Genomic DNA, 21398 nt, shown 5'->3' on the forward strand with positions numbered 1-21398 from the left:
CTTTGAACCCCAATACAGGACGAGAAATTCAAATCAACGGAGTTCGCTTCTGGAACCTTCTCAAGCGTGGATTCAAGTACGACGAGAAATTGAATCGCTTGTACGACAAACCATTACCACCGGATACGACGAAGTACGTTCCCAAGTCGAGAATGCTTTCTCCCAGCAATCGCTCCATGATTATTGGTGGCACAGCATACTACGAGTTACTCCATGACAACTACAGACGCGTAAAAGGACAATGGGTGAAAATGACCAAAGAAGAAGCTGAGGCGTACGATAATGATTCAGACATTAGCATGGCATTCGCTGACCCCAATTCTAGTGATTCTGATTCATCGGAATCCGAGTTCTACGACATCGATGAGTTCGAGTACGATGCGGATGGCCATGCTATCTTCCCATTCTAGGGATGCCTTCGGTAGTTCAAGGAGGAAGCCAAGCTCCTAACTATTTCACTTTGGTCACACGTGTATCACCACTTAAAGATTTTGTGACCCTTATATAAATGAATTCACAACGCGTAGGATATACTATCAACCCTGAGACTGGAAAACAAATCAAGATCGGTGGGCCGACCTGGAAGCGATTGGTCGCCAAGTACTACATGGTCGGTGATACGTTCACCGATCAAACCATGCCTGACACGAGAGCCTATCTCTCTAGAAAGGTGTTTGGAATAAATATACCCGATGAATATATCGCCTTTTTCGCACCCTCAAAACGTGGGTTGCGTAAACGTGAAGTTGAGAAACACTATGATGACAGTGATAGTTTCCCTGAGCCTCCGAAACGTCCGTCACGCAAACGAGTGCGTGATCCTGCTGGAAAGCGCAAGTATCTCGTCGTGGGAAGCAAGGCATGGAACGAGCGGTACCTCGAGTACGAGTGGGATGGGCACAAGTTTGGTGAGAAGCGACAACGCCACTTACCCGGTTATCTGAACACCGTGGAGAAGAGACGTGAAATGAGACGCAATAAGGCATTCGAACGATTCGATCGCAAGGTATCACAGGGACGATTGAGTGATGTGATCGACTCGTCACTCGGGTATGCACTCACGTATTATCACACCGTGCAAGGAGACATGTACAAGGAATGGGTGAAGGAGAAGCGCACCAAGAAGGACTTCCGTCTCAACAACGATTTTGACAACAGACTGTGGGTTCGACTACCGGGTGAGAAGAGCGATGAGGAAGTGGAACCGATCAATCTCATATTCGATGAGACAAATGAATTCAATGAAGTCTTGAAAAAGTTCATCATCAATGGTATGCGTGAATACAATCAATGTTTCATCACCATCATGGCATACAACCTCATGTGGACACATGATGGAGACTCCAAGATCCTCAACCTCACCGATGATCGATTGGGGCACCTCCGCATCGTTCGACGAGATCGCATCGATGAGTGGATCGAGGAGTACCTGAAATGGTACCGAAACGGTGTAGAGGAACAGGAGACAGAGGGAAGTGGTTTTGTATACGCTGGTTGGATCGGCTTCCATATCGAGATGTTCCCACTACGCTCATTCGTGGGGTACAAGCAGCACACACCGTTCGTCATCGGACGCACAGCGCTCAACCCGGATTTCGATGACAACCGATGCCTACAACGGTGTCTCATTCTGGCCAGTGAAGGCGGGCACAAGATCGTCGCGAATCGCAAGATTGGCGATGCAACCGTGTACAACAAGTGGTGGAAGCAACCCGACAAGTACAAGGTATTCGGAGTGACCATTCATGAGGTGGAGGAAGCGATGGGCATTCGCGACAATACACCCTTCGTAGGGGCAGCGAAGCTGCCCCGGGATGCCAAAGGCATCCCATTCGATGCGAGTGAAGAGAAATTCGCCGCATTGGAGGCATTGCTGAAAGTATCGCTCAATGTATTCGAGGTCACACTCTTGCCTGGATACATCGATAAGTCAAAGGAGCAATTCGATTTATTCACATGCGATGTCGTGTACAAAGGTAAGGGAACGAAGCTTCCTCTCTCCCTCTGCATCTTGAACGACTTGAATCTACCTGAGGGCACTCCAAAGCACTTCTTGTACATCAAGGACTTGAACGACTTCAAGCATCGTATGATGCGACGAAGTGATGCGAAGAATTGCAATACATCGAGAAACGCAAAGTGCAGATTCTGCGACGACTTCTTCGGGTCTCGCAAAGACGTTCATGCTCACGAAGTACAGGTACATCGAGAACTCGTTGATGAAAGCGAGCAGTACGACTTGTCAACCAATGAGACTCGGTTACGATTCACCAACCAGCGATACGAAATGCCGGCACCGGTCGTCGTGTACGCTGACTTCGAGTCGGCCATTGACGACAAGAACAGACACAAGCCCATCATGTTGTCCTGTTTGGCCGTGTCTCGCATTCCAGCCATTGACAGCCAGCTCCGTATCTTCCGTGCACCACGGGAGAACGAAGAGGACCTTCGTCCTTTCGTGGACTATCTCGTGTAATTGCGGGAGAGTGTGAAAGAGTACCTCTTCAATGAATTACCCCTCGAGAACTCTCCGAGTATCGAGAGGGACTTTCGTGCAACAACCGTGTGTCCCTTCTGCCACAAGAAACTGGAGAACGACAAGGTACGACATCACGCACATGTGACAGGTGAATACACGACAGGAAAGGGAGGGATATGTAGCTTCAAAGCAGGGCAGTACATCTGCACCTGCTGCACCAAGTGCAATCTCCAACTCTCGTTCAACAAGAAGAACTATCGTCTACCCGTCTACTTCCACAATGGCTCACACTACGATTTCACGTTCATCATGAAACTCATCGCAGCTCATTCAACCTCTAGTGACTCCTTGGAAGTCATTCCAACCACCGAAGACAAGGAGATGCAGATCGAATACAATGGCATACAATTCAAGGACTCGTTGAAGCTCATCAGCAGTCCTCTCAGATCCATCGTCGCACAGACACTCGGAGGGAACCTCGATTTGTACGTGCACACCAAACAACAACTACGCAAGTACTGCGAATCACGAGGCAAGCAATGGAGTGACGAGTACATCGATCTGTTGACACGGAAAGAACCCATGTTCTACAGTCTCATCAAATCGTACGACACATTGAACAACACCGTCATTCCTTCTCGTGAACAATGCATTGATGACATGAAGGGAGAGATGATGCCCCAAGACGAGTATGATCACATGGTGAAGTTGTGGAAGACTTTCGATATCAAGACATGGGGTGAATACTACGAGTTGTACAATGTACTCGATGTAACTCTCATGGCTGATGCATTCGAGCACTTCCGCGTTACCACACTGAAGGCATTCGGTGTTGATCCGATGCACTACATCACAGCACCACAAATGGCTTATTCGCTCTTCTTGAAGGTCACCATGGAGGGCGATCATAGCGAGAGTAGCCTCATGACCCTCGCAAGGAAATGGGCTCAGTACATCATGCGCATCAACGCGAATGAGGGACTTGAGGAGAAACAACTCGTGAAAGTGTTCTTGAATCCCGCATGGGTGAGTTCTATGAGAGCAAGGGCATTCGATTGATGGAGACAAATGAGATCGATGACTTCATGCGTCTACTCAAAAACCTTCGAGGAGGCATCACACAGATCGTGAAAAGGCATGCCAAAGTCGACCTTGACAGCACCGCCAACAACGGAGAGCAATCATCCATCTACTACCTCGACGCCAACAACCTGTATGGTGGAGCCATGCACAGAATGATGCCTTACGAATTAGTGGGTGTACCCGAACGACGAGAAGTAATGGAAAGGATCAACCGTGATCCGAATGGGTGGGTACAATCACTCAAGACATTCGGTAAATATGGGTTCTTCATCGAATGCGATATCGAGGCACCAGTGGAACTCCATGATAAATTCAATGACTTGCCATTCTTCCCCGTACAGAAGGCGGGCATGTACTCAGACGGAATCAAGAAGTACGCAGCGAAGAACGATATTGTGGACAAGGTCAAAGAGGTGAATACACCGAAACTCATTTGCGATCTTGTACCTCGACGCAAATATCTCGTGCACTACTCTCTGTTGCAATTGGGTCTTCAACAGGGATATCGCGTCACGCACATCCACCGCCTCATTCGATTCAAACAAGCACCCTTCATCTTCGAATACGTCAATATGCTCAGTGAAAAACGAGCCAAGTCCAAGACCACCGTAGAAAAGAACCTCTACAAATTATTAGCAAACTCCACCTATGGAAAATTCGTGGAGACTGGGTTGAAGCGAATGAAGGTGAAGTTCGCTAGCACATGGAATGAACGTGAAGCCATCATCCAGAAGCATGGATACGACATGATCGCAGGAACCACCATGTATTCCGAGAATCTCATCGGCATTAAGCTGAACACACCGGTGCGCAAGGTAGAGAAGCCATTCTTCATCGGGTTCGCTATCCTCGACATGTCCAAGCACATCATCTACGATTTCTATTACAATGTGCTCAAGACGACATTCGACACCGTGGAGCTATTGGGACAGGACACGGACTCACTCATCGTACAGTTGAACGATCGCGCTAACATCGTTCACAAAATGTGCGATATGTACAAGTCGTTTGACTTTTCTGAGTTGGATAATACGAGCTACTTCTACGGAGAACTCGTAAAATACTACGAGCATGAAGTGGACAAGAGAAAGTTCCCTTCATTGGACTCGTTCCTCAATTTCAACAAGAAGTTGCCGGGACCCATATTCAAGGATGAGCATAACGGGCATCGCATCACTGAATTCGTGGGACTTAGACCAAAGATGTACTGTTTGATTGACGAGAAGCATGTAGTGCATAACGCAGCGAAGGGAGTTCCTCGCAATGTGGTGATTGATGGAGAGAGGATGAGCGTGAAGAACATCGAGCTGTACAAGCGCGTCCTTGAGGCAGAGAAGAAGGAAGATGCAGTGATCGAAGGTACTTTCAAGCGTATCAACAACCAGGCCTTCAATATCAGCACGAAGGAGCAAACCAAGACCCTCATGACTTGCACGGACAACAAGAGATGGATCTTGGACGACAACATACACACACTTGCATTCGGGCATTATAGACTGAAGTAAAGGAAGCAATCTTTCACTTTGGACATCCATGCATACCATGGCCTACAATGGAAGTCAGGTTAACATTGCAGGAATTGGCCGAAATTGGCAGCCATGGGTTTCCGCGCGTTTCTTGTTATGGACAATAAGGTAGCCAGGCAGGTAATGGCAGAAATGGTGGAAAATGGTGGAAAATGGCAGAAAATTGATTTCCGCGGGAAAATGGAAGAAAATGGATTTCCGCGCGTTTCACGTCGTGGCCATCGAGGTGGTCCTGTAGACAATGGCAGGAAATGGCCGAAAATGGTAGAAAATTGATTTCCGCGGTTATTTGGTAGGAAATGGATTTCCGCGCGTTTCACGTCATTCCCCTACTACTCTTCTTGAATACCTTACTGAAGTTGTACTTACAAGATATCGTGAATGAAATGTACACATTCGAATTCAAGGAGATCGGACGGTCATTCGCATCTGTCAGTACCCAATCAATGGAACCCAAGTTCGATTGTTCAATCACATCGATCGATAGGTTGTCCCAGGTGATCATGTTGTTCAGTCCCATCGATACATGAATCAGGTTATCGATCAGCGGACTCTTCAGACCGAATGTTTGAGCATTGATACTACTGTACACTCGGATCACACTCATGCCATTTGTGATGTCGTATGGTTTCTCTGGGTATTAACACCTCGTGTGGGGATGTCCCCGCATCGATTAATATCAGTTGATCGGTTGGGACATTGTGCAACACGAAATAGGTATAGAGTGACACAGACGATATGGAACACTGATTGAATGAGAGAGGATTGTCCAGCTTCACTTTCTTCTTCGTAGTATTGCCGAACACTTCCATCATACTCAACTGGTTCATCGGTAGAATTAAGGAAGGCACTTGATCAAACACATCTTCTATCGTCAACTGGAGTTCGAATTCGCCGTTCAATCGCATGATATTACCATCCATATCGCGGAACAGGAACATCAATCGATCGAATCGGGTTATCATGGGAATGCAGATGTCTTCCACGGTGCGGAGATAATTAACCTCGGGATCGTCAATAATCATTGTGGTGAGCAGATTGTTGTTCTGGTTGGCAATCTTCAGATCGGAGGAACGCACGAGAGACGAGTACATTTGGATCACTTGGCGATTTCGCGTGATATCAATCACATTCAATCCATAGAACGAAACAGGTAGAATGACCATTTGTCCTTCCAAACCGAGGATTTCTCGAATATCCGGAGCATTGGTGAAATCGATAGTGTGTGTGGACTGGATATAAATACACCCATAACTCGAAGCCTCCGTAGATATCGAGAACGTAGTATCAGTCATGGTGTTGAGGATGGCAATGATTTGACCGATCGTGTAGTATCCAGGAGGAATCGTTAGCTCCTCGTCATTCGAATTCGTGACCACATTCGTAGAATCCACATTGTTGAACATGACTTGATTGAGTGTGAACAGGACAGTCATAGAAGTGATGTAAGGATTCCGATACTTGTAAGGGTTGATCCATTCGAACGTACCGTTACTAAGTGAGCATTGGATGAGTAAGTAGTAGTGCATGGCCATTCTTTACCATAATCAGTGGGGTGAGCAAAACAAGATAAGACTAGATTTTCGTACCATATTTCTTGTGAATGGTGAAAACTACACATTTTCCAGGGCGAGTAAAAACGACTGAAGGAAGATAAAGTCTGAGGAGCGACTTCGCACAGCTAACTCGCAGTTAACGGGATCTGAGGGGTGACTTTGGTCGAAAATGGACGAAAGAAATTCGCGCAGTAGGAGTTATTGCATAACTATTTCGATTCTTTCCTTTCTTTATCCTTTCTCTTCTCTATTATCAACAAATCAATTCACGGAGCGAGTGAATGAGTGAATGAGTGAATGAGTGAGTAAGTGAATGGTTTGGTTTAATAATAAAAATAATAATAGTAAGAATGGATGAATAATTGTGTGGAATAAAATAAAAAGGAGTAAAAGAACAGCATCGAGACTTCTCAGCGAGTCACCCACACTGGTACTAACTCGACTCGTGATGACTTAGCTTCCTAGATCGGACGGGTTAGGGCGCTTTCCATCAGATATGGCCGTTCTCATTTTATTTCTATTCACTAACTTATTTATATATCACATTCTTATCATCACTCATTCACTCACATATTTTGAGTTACATTTCTGATTCTTCATCAACTGCAATCGAGAACAAATGATTCCAGTGTTGTGTTTTCAAACAAACAAAAATGCAAACATTCTACACATACACATTTAGTATTTACTTCTTCAAATTCACCAAGAACTTCGAGATTCCTGCATTGTTAGGAACGAAAGTTTTATCACCTTCGTTCCAATTCGCAGGACAGACTTCTCCGTGTACATCACTGAACTGAAGTCCCTTGATCACACGGATCGTTTCATCCACACTACGACCAACTCCATTATCATTTATATAAATATGACGGATTTTCTGATTCGGATCGATCAAGAACAATCCTCGGAAAGCTTGAGCATAATCCAAACCCGATTTATCTTCATTGTATACTCCATAGTTCTTCATCGTCTCACGAGTCACATCCGAAAGCAACGGAATATTGATAAGACCACCCAGTCCACCCTCAGAACGGGATGCCTTCAACCAACTCAAATGAGTATAAGGAGAATCTCCAGAAATTCCAAGCACCACAGTGTTCACTGCAGCCAACTTGTCCGCAGCATCATTATAAGCGAATATTTCGGTGGGACAAACGAAAGTCCAATCCATGGGGTAGAACAACAGAATTACCCACTTTCCCTTGTAGTTATCAAGCGAAATATTGGAAATTGTTTCAGTTCCTTGAGCTCCATTCAAACAAAAGTTGGGAGCAGTTTGACGAATCGTGACGGGCATTTCTTAACTTGAGTAAATATAGATAAATAAATAAATAAATAAATAATGAATACTAATGTAGAAAGATAGCTCATTTTTGTACAAAGAAAAGGTTGGGAACAAATGAATGAAACTCCCTTCTTTTCTCAAGGATTCTGAATATACAACAATCGAATAGTTTATGAATGATAATGGAAATAGAATGAATAGTAGAATAGAGTAGTACCCTAGAATTTGTTGTTTTGTAGCTGAAGAAGAATCGAGCGAGTAATTTGTAGTTTTATTGTTTTACTGGTACCATTATTCTTATGAGATTCGAAGGAAATAATACAGATACTATTAGGAACACCCTTGCAGGAGGTAGCTGAAGTTCTCATTATAGTTCACCAAATCACGATTATTGCCAAATAAAAGGAACGATAATGTGATAATCAGTGATATTGAGTGATAACAAGTTATGATGTCAACGAAACGGAATATACTATGGAAGTGTTTTTAGCATATGAATAATAATGAATAGTGTAGGCGGAATGTGTTTTCTATCAATGATGTGATTATTGCAGGTTTTTGGGTGTGAAAAATGATATGAAAAGGTTATGATATTAATAATCGTGTGGGGGTATATATCATAAAGCGTACAGCTTAGTTCTGCGATGTTGGTTACAGTAAGGCATAGGGAAACAAGTAGCTAGCCATAACTGGCTATTTTTAGAAATATTTATTAATAGAATTATGCAATAAACGCATGAATCCATGTTGCTGAGTTATTAGGAGTGATAATTATAAATGGATACCGGACTTTGACCAAAACATAAAGGAATTGATCATATTATGCCTAAAGTGTTCATTTTGGTGATTATCGCATAGTGATCGACCAAAATTATTATTCTTGAATACTATTGCTTTATGTGCAATTTGATAGGAGTGATTTCTACAATGCTGTGTATTCTGGTTTTATCTGTTTGTCTCCTGACAATGTTGATTGTGTTTTGAACTCTTGAACTAAATAACTCATCGTTTAAAATGAAAATGGGGTAATCCAAAGGGAGATATAGTTCAACGCGCTGCTTTTTATATATTACTAGTAGATATATTAGTATTTATCCAAGATGGAAGCAAAGAAACTAAGTTCGCAAAGAATTTCGATTTCTTTAAAACAGTATCTAAATACTACAAACCACAGTTGGTTTTGCATTAGCATTCAGCACTGAATATTTCTTTACAAAACTAAACAGGAAGAATCATTCGTTTGAAGAGTGCTTGCTTCCTTGTGTCCTGTTGGCATAACACATCATATGATTTTCGAATAGTAGATAGATAATAAAAGAAAAGCCAATATTTGCATACTTTCTAGGTGGACAATAATAGAATTAGCAGGAACACGAGACTATTAATCTTATTGTAGATACAAAGTAAATGTGATCGCAAATAGATTACTATTCTCAAGGGTTGTGATTTATAATATGAAAATAAAATGACACACTTGAACAGCCAACGAAACTAGTATTAAAGGGCTGCTACTAGAGTTTCCAGCATTTGCTATGAGATCATGCTAATGAATACACTTTGAAGAAAGAAAACGCAGTGTACTAATTTTGAATGGGAATAATCACTATTTGTTATGGAATTGATTATGATAGAACTCAAATAGGTGATTCTATTGTGAATTTAAGCACAGCTATATAGACTTTTTTGTTTTGATTAATCAAAGAATCGTTTATTCAAAATGGCCTGGGATATTGGATCAATGCAGAAACTTGGAGTGCTACTCGAGAAAATAAATGGTTAGATGGAGTGAAGAAGATCTGTATGATAAATAACACACTTGATTTACAATACCAAAGCCAATACCGAAGCTAAAACTGAAATCGAACCATTTTTCTAAACCTGTTTAATACCTGCGACGTTTTTTATTAGTCCTGTTACATATATTTTTACTAATGCTCCGTTTCGATTCATACTTTTCATATTCATAAAAAAGAGCAGTGTGAGATTAAGTGTTGCCGATTTGAACGATTTTTCTTTTTATATAATTCAATAATAAGAAAAAACAGAAAGGTGTATTCCACTATGTTTATAGTATGAACGAAATATTCCTTGAAATAACACTGTTCGATCTATCTAAGGCATGAGTCACAATGAGTAGAGAATTACATGTTAATTTTGTTAAAATATAGTATAATTAATAATTATAGAACTAATTCAACTATGTGTTACAACGATTTCGGGGTTATACCTAAAAGGCAAAAATACCAATCACGAGAGTAGAACTTTTTACATCATTATACAACACAACTATGTATTTCAATAGAGTAACAAAGTGATCTGAACAAGTTACACAAAAAGAAAAACAATCATTATATTAAAGATTTGACTAAATATAAATATACTGTTCATGAATATATCGGCAAATATGACAAATGGGGAAATGTTTATCATTACAACACATTATCACTATTCAGCCATTCCAACACTTATCTTAAGTTATTTCATGTAGATTCATGTCAATATGAATACATGATGATTCATAATTGTTATGTGTCAAATATACAAAATAATTTTTAGGGGTAAAATTGGAAATCAGTATTTCTTAAAGTATGACCAACCATTGTGATAGTATACAAATAAAAATAACATGACAATATAGATTTACCAAAACAAACAGGAGAATCATGGTATTTTCTCAACGACTACATTACCTCTCAAAAGAAGATCATTTCCATTAATGGAGTACAATATGAAATCACTCTATATCAAGGAGATCATTCAAATGAATATTTGTTGAGTGAAATGAAAGATGGTAAAGTTGAAGGTCGTTGCCAATTATTCAATCGTGGAATCTTGAGTCTTGCATGGATAATGAAAAATGGTATACGAATCGGTGGAGTGACAGAATATAAGAACGGTAAAGCATTACAAAAAAGAAAATGGGATTCAATTCTTGAAAATGACGGAGATAAAAGAATTATAGAAAATGGTAAAAAAGGATTGATAATGACAATTCGATGCAAATGTAAACATGAAAGCGGTGAAGCGAATGATGATGATGTGGTGATCTATCGAGGTGAATTTGATGAAGACATGAATCGAGATGGTTATGGAGTGGAATATGATAGAAATGATGGTAAAGAGAAGGTTGAAGGGTATTGGTCGAAAGACAAATTGATTCGAATGATTCGTGAATTTGATGCTAATAATAACCAAATGATCGAATATGCTGAAAACAAAGGTGAGAAGGGAAATGTGGAAATATTGAGTCGAATTCCTATTTATATAGGAGGATATAGTATTGAAAATGGTAAATTTGTACGAAATGGATTAGGATATTTGCTTGATGAAAGCAATGGGACAGCGATTTATGAAAGTGAATGGGATTATGGTAAAGAAAAGGATGGAGGAATTCAATTGTATGAAGGGTGGCATGTGGAAGGAATGAGTGAAAGCATTCGAAGTGTGTTGAAAAAGAAAAAACCAAGTGAAATGAAAACTGAACCAATCATAAATGTACCTTCCAAACGAATTGAAATCCATAATAACATTGAATTAAATAAGATGGATTTGAAAGTAACGAACTTGGTGATCTGCTCGAATAGTTGTAACGATTTAAATGAACTGAATTTGAATTCATTTAAATGGTTGGAATCGATCGAAATTGGCAATGATTGCTTTGGATTAGTGAAGAATTTCAAAATCGATGGATTGGATCGATTGAGAACTCTCAAAATCGGAAAAAACTCATTTACTCAGAAAAGGAGTAGTTATGGAAATGATGACAAGAAATCGTTCCTAATAATGAATTGTGAGTCATTGGTTTTCATTCAAATTGGTGAATATAGTTTCAGTGATTTTGCTGGCGAATTTGATTTGAAGAATCTACCACAATTACTATCCATCCAAATTGGTGAACTCGGCAGTTTTTCTTACAATTTTTATCGTAATTCGTTTGTGATCAAAGGTAATGATAATGATAATGATGGTTTGAATGATTAGATCTCCCAAATCTGCAATTTATTACATTAGGATACAACACATTTGCCTACTCTTTCGCAACATTAATTAAGAGTATGAATTGAATATGAATGAATTAAACGACTATAGATCTTCCATCATTACAATCTATTCTGCTCGATCATTATGCACTTTATGGAGGAGATAATAGTGAATTCTCTTCCTTGGTAATGCGAAGTAGTTATGAAATGATTTGAAATGATTGAATGTAGATCTTCCTAATCTAATATCTATTCACAGTATGGGAAAATATAATTTCTATAATCCTCGTTCAGTGACATTCGAAAGTACTTTAAAAACTAAATATTGATAGTACTTAGATATTCCAAACTTATTGGTTGTAAAGCTACAGGATTCATTCAAGTGTGTTAAATCAAAAACAATTTCGAGTATTGCATGATTGATTCAATTTCCTTCATAGATGTTTCAACCATTCTTTCTGATTGTGTCCAAATTAAGTAATAACTCGAGCATTGAATCAACACACTTCATATTATAAGACTATGAATAATGAATGACGTAAGTATTTTCAATGCTAATTCACTTTGTTTGTTTAGACCAAGTAACTCTCATTACAGAGATATTCATTTGTCTATGAATTATGCAATGTGAAACAAATGAGTAAAAACAATAATGTGTTCAATATATGAAATGGTAAAATAGTGAGTTAACAAATGAGTGAATGAGTGAATGAGTGAATGGTTTGGTTTAATAATAGTAAGAATGGATGAATAAATGTGTGAAGTGGAGTGAAGAGGAGAGAAGAGGAATAGAATGTAAAAATGTAAAAGTGAATAATATAATAAAAAGGAGTAAAAGAACAGCATCGAGACTTCTCAGCGAGTCACCCACACTGGTACTAACTCGACTCGTAATGACTTAGCTTCCTAGATCGGACGGGTTAGGGCGCTTTCCATCAGATATGGCCGTTCTCGCTTTCCCTTTCACTTCAAACCTATATATATATAGCATATTAATATCATCATTCACTAATAATTCATATCAATTACAATCGCTCACCCACTCATTTCCTGATTCACTAACTATCTCAGGTAATTGATTTGTTGATAAAAGAAGAAGAAGAATGAAAAGAAATAAGTAGAATAGAAATGGAGTGTGAGTGAATGAATGATGATAAGAATGTGATATATAAATACGTAAGTGAATAACAATAATATGAGAACGGCCATATCTGATGGAAAGCGCCCTAACCCGTCCGATCTAGGAAGCTAAGTCATCACGAGTCGAGTTAGTACCAGTGTGGGTGACTCGCTGAGAAGTCTCGATGCTGTTCTTTTACTCCAATATTCTATTCTATTCCATGATTGCTGTTTCTTTATCAAAGCCATACTTCCATATTTGTGCTTGGTTTGATATTATAATGTGATACTTTTCATTTTTGCATGTAAGTCACGTTTTTTATATTTACAAGCAGTGAATTATCACAATCACAACATATACAGCATGTTATCCGTTCAAATCGCCTCACACATCCCTCCCCTATTTCCCATTGTCATTTCTTCAAACAAACAAACCCTTCCTTTACTCTATTATGCATACAAATCACTACAAATGTTCACTCGGGATCCATTCCTCAACACCAACTTCGATTTCCACAAAAAACGCCGGCAGAACTTCCCCATGTCATTCATCAGTCCCGCTCGCGCATAGTGCATATACGCCGTACGATACGACGAACTACCCATCACACGCCCCCTCCATTCTCACTCCCGATGCACAATATCGAACGCAAACGCTTTCGTCAGCACGTAAAACTCATACCCTATTCATCACTCTCTCTCTCTCTTTATCCGCACCCGACAATCGCAGCAGATTAATCCACTGCACTTTATTGCACCCATAATTGACAAATCGCTCGTCAAACAGGAGCATATCCTTCGAATACTTCACCATCACATACCTTGCATTCATTCACTCCCTCCCTCATTCCTACGGCTCTTGCAGCTCATTCGCGAAGCATTTCATTCGAGCATAGCGTCCAGGCAGGCGGTACCAGTTATTATTCACATACAACTACCCTCAATTCCTCCCTCATCGCTCACATGCTGCACCGCTTTCCGCTTTCGATGCGAACACACGTTCCGAATCACGCAATCCCGCAGCTCCTTCTTGTTCTTCGGAGCCACATTCACCGTCCTGCGCTTCAGCGCCAAGCCTCAATCCTACGCGATCGCACAGTCCAGAAGGGAAGTGCAGTTCGACAGAATCGCTTCGAAGTTCTGGATAAACACGCAAGGAAGAATCACCGCAGCTTTCTCCGAATTTAGAATCGAATCAGGCAGGGACATGAGTTCTTCATAACTATTCGCTGGACAGTCATAATGATCAAGAATAACTGTACAGCTCGGCCACATGTCCATGTCAAGAACGAGGAAATGAGTCGTCCGGATCGTGAGAATTGCGATGTTTCGAAGGAGATTGATGTAGAAGGACTGGACGGTATCTTTTACCGGCTTTATAATGATCATGACGCGAGGAGGGAGGTGCAGGGATTGAATCGTTGTGAAAACCTTGGAAATATGCTTCCGTTTGGTTTGGAGGGCGATCACAAAGTCTCCTTGCCACCGTTCTAAAAGATACGGCAAAAATATGAGGCGGTTTTCTCTACGAAAAAGGAGAAACGTGGAACCCACGTGCAGGTGGATACAACAGAGACGCTGAATTTGGCAGAATAGGGAGGGAGCTTTCGAACTTCTAAAAGAACAAAACAAATAGTGTATAAAACCGCTGAGTAAATAGCGAGTGGAATTAATGAAAACTATGCAGTCATCGCAAATACCCTTTTGAGAGTTCGGAATGAATATGTCCAAATTCAAAACAGCTGGTAGGTTACTGAAAAATACAAATACTACCAGGTGGGATTGTAGGAGTGGGATCAGGAAATGTAGTGTTCGTTAGGGCTTTCTCAGTCACTTTAGAATTAAATGCTGCTTTGGGAACGATGGATTTTTTAGATGGCTTCGTACCAGCAGCGACCATTACGGAGTCTCTCTTAACTAGGATCAATATGCGCTATAAACAATACCAAAAGGACTTTTTGAAGTAGAAATGACCCAATTCTACGCTCACACGTCAAACCGAAACAATACATGATTTTCCTTCCTAGGTCTTATTAATTCTTGTGTTTTAGTTAGGGTACTTGTTAAAAAACTAGAACTGATTCACATGCAGAAAAGATACAAAAAGAGCAGAAAAGTAGCACAGCTTATTATAGATTTCACACTCAAGCCACCCATAGAGTCAATAATAAGGAAAGGAAGCAAAAAATGAGATAGGAAAGGGACAATAACAATTGTTTTAGTATTTTTAGTAAGAACGTGTGTTTGATGAAGGGTACGTAATAGGGACAATGAGCGTTGACGCGATTCCTGAACTAAGAGAGACGTTCGCATTTTGTGTATTTAGGAAAGTGAATGCAGTTGATTATGTTGTATAGAGTGAATGATATCCCTTGTAGTGAATAAAGGTAAGTCATGGTTTATTCCTTTGACTACTAGTCATGAACAAAACGAAGAGAAATCCTGCTTATGTGCATTCCTAACAAGCACACTCACTCTTTTTACACTCAGAGAAACCAGAATTATGAAGATCGCTTTCTGTCATTGCGTCCATGTACGTATTGTGTTATTTCTGAATACCATTCAAACAATCAAACACTGAAATACTTCGATCACTAGTAGTTGTGACGTGTAGAACCTTTCCTTTTTAATGTTTTGCTCACCACATGCACACCCCATTCAAATTCAAGCCATCATCATTTCCTGTATCGCTTTCTCATTGATCCATACAAACACAAATCAATACAAAACATCTAATAATTGCGTTCTTCCACTATAACAGATGAGATTCAAAAAACTTCTTAATCTGCTTCTTTTTCTCATTCTGATCGTTTGTTGCTACCGATCACACAAAGCAGATAGTGCTTACCTGTCCAATAAAGAAGGTACATGGCAGCGGCAATAAAAGAAAAAAGGATTCCTTTAGTGACTTTATTCTTCGTAGAATTGTTGTAGAGATCCCAGTAAACAGTCTCATCGATACAACGAACATCAAAGTCGGGAGAGTCGAACTCGAAAGGCGTTTTACTAAAATAGATGCCTCGTGTCGGTACGATTCCGCAAAGCTTAAGAGAATTCTAGAGGATAACACACATTACGTAAGCCAACTTCAAACTCTTTTATCTGCTCACAACTCACCGGATCACTAGAAAAATTACACTTGCAGTAGTAGCGTAATGGCCAGCCATAAGTAATATCGAAGGAGACAGGTTCTCCCCTCGAATTCGTAACGGTTTCACCAAGGCGGATTCTACAGTGACCACGCTTGTCGATGAGGTCCATACACTGTTTTAGAAACAGTTCACAGTTATAGTCCTTCGAAGTAGATAGCTGTCGAACAGGATTGAATCCTTTACATAAATAATAGGAAGGAAACATGTAAACTTTTTTGAAACTAGAAACCGCATGAAACATAATTCTTTGTCAATTCTACCCGCCTGTTTCCCTTTTTCTCTCGTCGCGATTTGGTGGTGAAAACTCGATATAGAAGCCGAGTGTGTGTGATTCACAGCGTGAGAGAATTGAATACACATATATTACTTGCACAAGGATAAGTACAAAAATCACGGTTATTTGGAACAAGTTGTTAATCGGGAATATAGAATTCTGGCGTAACCCAGCACTATTTCTGTTGTTGTTTTGGGTTGTATATAGTTTGCTTTTCTATACTTACCCAGTACTCGTTGTGATTCAGGATGCAAGACAACAAGGAATTATTGCTTGTTTTTCGAATTCGCCCTCAGAGTTCAGGAGTGCTTGATTTGATTCCTTCATTTCAAAAGAAATCAAACACCCTCTTGCATGTTTCGTTTCCGGAATCATCCTTTGTGCTTTTCGTCACTCTGTCTGATAAGTAGTATTATCACGAGGGAAAGAGAACCGAGGATTTTCCATGTGACCTTATTCTTGATCCTGTTGTTGATTTAGTAAGTGCATTTGAATGTTTAGTGATCTAGAATGGATTATATCAGCTATCTACAGAGCGTTGCGTTCAGGATTTGTTTTCCAAAAAGAATTCGTTGCTACTGCTCTATGGGAACACAGGAAGTGGTAAAACCTATAGCATTCACGGAGATAGTCAGTAGTCTCTGACAGTTGAGTTAACAGTAGTCATGAAGGCATTTTGCTCCATTCCCTTCGTCGGATCTTCGAAATCTCGCGTCAGCAAAACGAGAACTACTTTGTCAAGCTCTCTGTGATCGGGGTCTACGAGGAATCGTCAGTCGATCTTCTTGGGTAAAATCCTCCGATTTCCGTCATCCCCTAGTGCTACCGCCCAGCCGAAAGGAGCCTACTCTCCGTCGAACAATCCCATCTACATCGAGCAGCGCGTGATGTCCTTCCAGCAAGGCCGGTCGTTCCTCGACAAATCCCAACAAAACCAGTGCGAGTTCGAGACGCGCGAGCGTTTTTCCGCCGCCGACGCGCACATTCTCTACGTTCTCCGTCTCATCCAATGTACCTCCCGCGGTTCTCTCACCCGCCCAGACGTCAACGGCATGGAACGCCCCGTGGGGGTGCTGCGGATCGTCGATCTGGCGGGGTGCGAGTCGAGCAAGACGGTGAACAACCGCGGGCAGATCGTCTTCGTGCCCAAGCGGAGCTCCGTCTCGCTGCAGATGCTGCTGAAGTGCCTCGCGACGATGTTCGCAGCGCCCGTGCGCGCGGAGAGAGCGGCTCATAGCGTAGGGAAAGCCCGCGCAGCTGTCGGTCAGCACGTTCCACTTCTGCCAGCTCACCGTGCTGCTCAAAGATCACTTCTTCGCGAAGAGCCCGGGGAACGTGGTCCTCATCCACACGGTGGCCAATGAGACGCGAGACGTCGACGCCGAGGCACGTGCGCTGATTTCTCTGCTGCCAATCCTGCCAAAAAAAGAAGGGATTTCGGAGACAGACGGAGAAGAACCGTGCGTGCTGTGTCCAGCCTGCACGAAGAAAAGGGAGTTGCTGGAAGAGCAGATCCGCGAAAAGGTCGTTAAAGTAGGGGGTATTTTTGGAATTCCAGAAATAGGAGGTTTTGAAAAGACGACGAACTGAATCGACGCAGATTCCCCAGAAATCGGGGCTTTTTTTGGAGATCCAGAGTATGGTAGGGAGTGTGGAAACGTGGAAACGAAGATGGGCGAATCGACGATTTGGCGGCAGATGGAAACCACGCAATTAGGGGAGTTACTTCGGCGTTACGACGAAGATATGCTGTATGTCACGGCGGAATTGGAGAGCAGTACGTCGTGGCCAATCGTAGAAACGTAGAAACCAGGGAAACCGAGTCACTGCAGCAGCAACTGACCGAGAAGGACCAGAAATTGAACAGTTTGACGGAGACTTTGAGTATTCCAGAAATCGGGGGAATATTGTCTAGGCGAAAAAAAGGCCGAAATTGTGCAGCTGAATCACTTGGTCTCCATCCTCAAAAAGTCCCAGCCGCGCTGGGGAAACGCCCAGTCGCCCGCCAAACTTTCTCCGGAGCCCCCGGTTCCCGCCAAAATTTCCCCGCCGCCCCAGAAATCCCCGCCGCCGCTTCCTTGGATTCGGCCCGAAAGTGGAAACGGGGAAACTGGAAGCACCCTTCGAAGCACCCTCACCAGCACACAATCCACTTTCCCGCGGTTACCCACCCTTTCCAAATCGTCGAAACCGTCGAAACCGTCGAAACCACCCACAATCCCCGCGGTTCCGCCGTCTCCGCCCAGAATGCCTCCCATTCCCGCGAGAAGCCTGTCCGCTTCCTCCCTGTCGAAACTCCCGCCGAAACCCCCCCTTCCCTCCAGACCGCCTTCCCCGCCCCCCGCGGTTCCGCTGCCCCGCCAGCGGCCCCAATCTCCCGCGGTTCCGCCGCCTCCGCCGCCTTCGCCTCCCGCCGCCAAATTTTCTTCGCCTGCCGCCAAATTTTCTTCGCCTCCCCCCGCGGTTCCTTCGGTTCCCGCGGTTCCCGCGGTTTCTTCGCCCCGCCAACGGCTCCAGTCGCCCGCCACGCCGCCTCCGAAACGCCCGGTTCCCGCCAAACCGGCGCCGGTTTTGCCGCCGCAATTGGCGGGAAAAGGGAGTTTCTTCGTGATCGACCCGGTTTCTCCCGATGAGTTGCTGCACGATTCTTCGAGATTCCCGCGGGAAGGAGGCGTTTCGCTGAGCGATGAGAGGGACTCGGAGGATTCGTCGCGTTCTTCGAATTCGATGGAAGAGTCGGTGGTGTGGAATTCGAAGGAAGGGAAGGGCGGAGGGAGCGGGACGGTGCGGCAATTCCCACATGGGTCGACTTTGCTGCACCAAGCGACGACGAGCCATGGACACATGACGATCAAAGATATAGACGAACTGGCAGGGACGATTCGACTGAGCGAATTGGAAGCCTCGCTGGATTTGGAGGAGGAGAAAGAGAAAGAGAAAGAGAAGGCAAAGACAAAGACAAAGGGAGAGAAAGAGGAGGAGGAGGAGGAGAATGTGCGTGTGAGTGATGTGTTGCGAGGGTCTTTTATGGATGATTTGTTGGAGGAGGCTATGAAGGATGTGTAAGATAGTTGTATTGTATTGCATGTTCGGTGTGTTGGACTGTTTGTGTGGAACAAACATCGAAATCCCATTCATCGGTTAGTTCATCACGAAGTTCTTCTTCTTCTTCTTCTTCTTCTTCTTTACCATAACCAAATCGGGGCGCTTGATTTACACGCTTATTGTCCCACTTCAACACAAATCCATCCCGTCCTCCCGAATATCTACGCCTGATTCTCTCGCCAATTCAACCAACAATTCGTTGTGGGATCGTCGAAAACTGCAGCAAATCGCCGCGTCCACATGACCGTGCAGCGAATTCACAATCTTCCCATTGCACAAATCGATGCATTTCACGACGCAATTCGTTGGATCCGGGAAAAAGAGAAACGATTCGTCTCCTTCTCCAGCCACGCACGGTTTCGGAATCACATTTCCCCACGGCGAAACTCCCTCAATGCGCATGTCGATCGCATCATACGTATTCCCGCGGAACAGTTTGATTGGGTTTGCCTCGGAACTCGTGCAAATTATCGTGTTTCCATTCGGAGTAAACTGAATCGACTGAATGGGCGTTTCAGAAATCGGAACAGGGCTGTTTTTTGGAGTGTTGTTTCCTAAAACGCCCAGCACATTGTTCAACGCGGATTTCCGAATGTCGTAAACGAGCGCGTATCCCCGCGAATCACCAACGATTAGCTCGAATTCATTCAGCGGATTCCAGCAGCAGCACGCTGCGTCTCCCGGGTTTTGACGGATTGTTTGGGTTCGATTCCCCGAGTACAGGTCGACTAAGGTCACGCCCAGGGAGGAGCTGCAGACAGCGATGAGCTTGTGTGTGAAAGAACCTTCGGATGGCATTTGCACATCGAGAATCGGAGCTTTGAATTTGAAATTGGAAATGATGTCGAAGGTAGAAGTATCCCAAATCTAGATTCAGCAAACTGGAAAGAGTGAATACGTTGAGGAAACAGTCCGTACTTGCAGATACGAATAAACCATTGTCAATCGGATACCAAGAAAGAGCAGTGATTCGTTTGTGGTGACATCTACTCATTATGAAGAGTGTGAAATCATACTCGGGATGTGCTTCACTATTTGATATTGCGATTTCTGTTCGAAAATAGGACTTGTTGTCTAACATGCGCAAATTGAATAATCGAATTCGACCCATATTATCTCCTGAAACTAGGCTATTTGTAACGATGGTGCAAAATCAGTACAATTTGTTTTCGGTAGAATCAACTTGGATACAACTAATATACGACTTATTGTGAATTTTGAGGTTTGTTCTAGCTAACGAAAGGTGTTTTATTTCTGAAACAAACGCTTTCCTAAGAAGAACGGTATGCATTGTTTCTTACTCTCGAATCCGTTTGAATTCGTCAAAGAAACGCGGAGACCGGTAGGAAATGAACTGCTCCACATTCATTCTTTTTTTCTGCGAACAAACAATTCAACTATTTTTTATATCACTATTCAGATTTCTGTCTTTCTGTTATTCTTTCCTTCCTTCTCCTCTCTGCTGTCCCCCGTGCTCTGTTTCTCTTTCATCTCTTCCTTCAATTCCTCTATCTCAACATTCAGATTTAATGCATTCAACGCATTCACTGAATTTACTGCGGCTACTGTGGCTACTGTGGGTAGTGTGGGTAATGCAGGTAATGTGGGTGGTGATGTCAAACCGGGGAAACTGGGAATCGTGGAAATGGTGGGTAACGTTGGAAGCGCGGGAAGGGCAAACGGAGAATCCTCCGAAAACGCGGGGATCGCATCTGCAGATTCGCTGTTTCCACGGTTTCCACTGTTTTTGGTGGTACGTCGAAGTGGCGTAAAGCCAAGCGAAGATGGAGAAAAGGGGAAACCAGGGAACCCGGAGATCGAATCGAGGCGAAAAGGGGA

General features: G+C 42.6%; 3 protein-coding genes; 1 reads left to right on the forward strand and 2 right to left on the reverse strand.

Moving 5' to 3' along the window:
• Positions 1–7298: 7298 nt before the first annotated feature.
• Positions 7299–7941, reverse strand: GSBLH_T00001271001 (uncharacterized protein; the record flags this gene model as incomplete). XM_013039647.1 has 1 exon in its annotated part: positions 7299–7941. One exon carries the CDS (start codon positions 7939–7941, stop codon positions 7330–7332), a length of 612 nt encoding a protein of 203 aa, XP_012895101.1. The 3' UTR covers positions 7299–7329.
• Positions 7942–16702: 8761 nt separating this feature from the next.
• GSBLH_T00006237001 (uncharacterized protein) lies at positions 16703–18260 on the forward strand (the record flags this gene model as incomplete). Its single annotated transcript, XM_013039648.1, is given in 9 exon segments — positions 16703–16810; positions 16865–16933; positions 17003–17088; positions 17118–17243; positions 17275–17692; positions 17712–17987; positions 18019–18096; positions 18153–18231; positions 18253–18260. The coding sequence occupies 9 exon segments, from the start codon at positions 16703–16705 to the stop codon at positions 18258–18260; spliced, it is 1248 nt and encodes a 415-aa protein (XP_012895102.1).
• Positions 18261–19688: 1428 nt separating this feature from the next.
• Positions 19689–20928, reverse strand: GSBLH_T00006238001 (uncharacterized protein; the record flags this gene model as incomplete). Its single annotated transcript, XM_013039649.1, has 5 exons — positions 19689–20426; positions 20458–20545; positions 20576–20689; positions 20720–20830; positions 20861–20928. The coding sequence occupies 5 exons, from the start codon at positions 20926–20928 to the stop codon at positions 19689–19691; spliced, it is 1119 nt and encodes a 372-aa protein (XP_012895103.1).
• Between the last annotated feature and the right edge of the window lie 470 nt (positions 20929–21398).

This window comes from Blastocystis hominis (genome assembly GCF_000151665.1).
Source record: "Blastocystis hominis, Singapore isolate B (sub-type 7) whole genome shotgun sequence assembly, scaffold_10".
Lineage (NCBI taxonomy): Eukaryota > Bigyra > Opalinata > Blastocystidae > Blastocystis > Blastocystis hominis.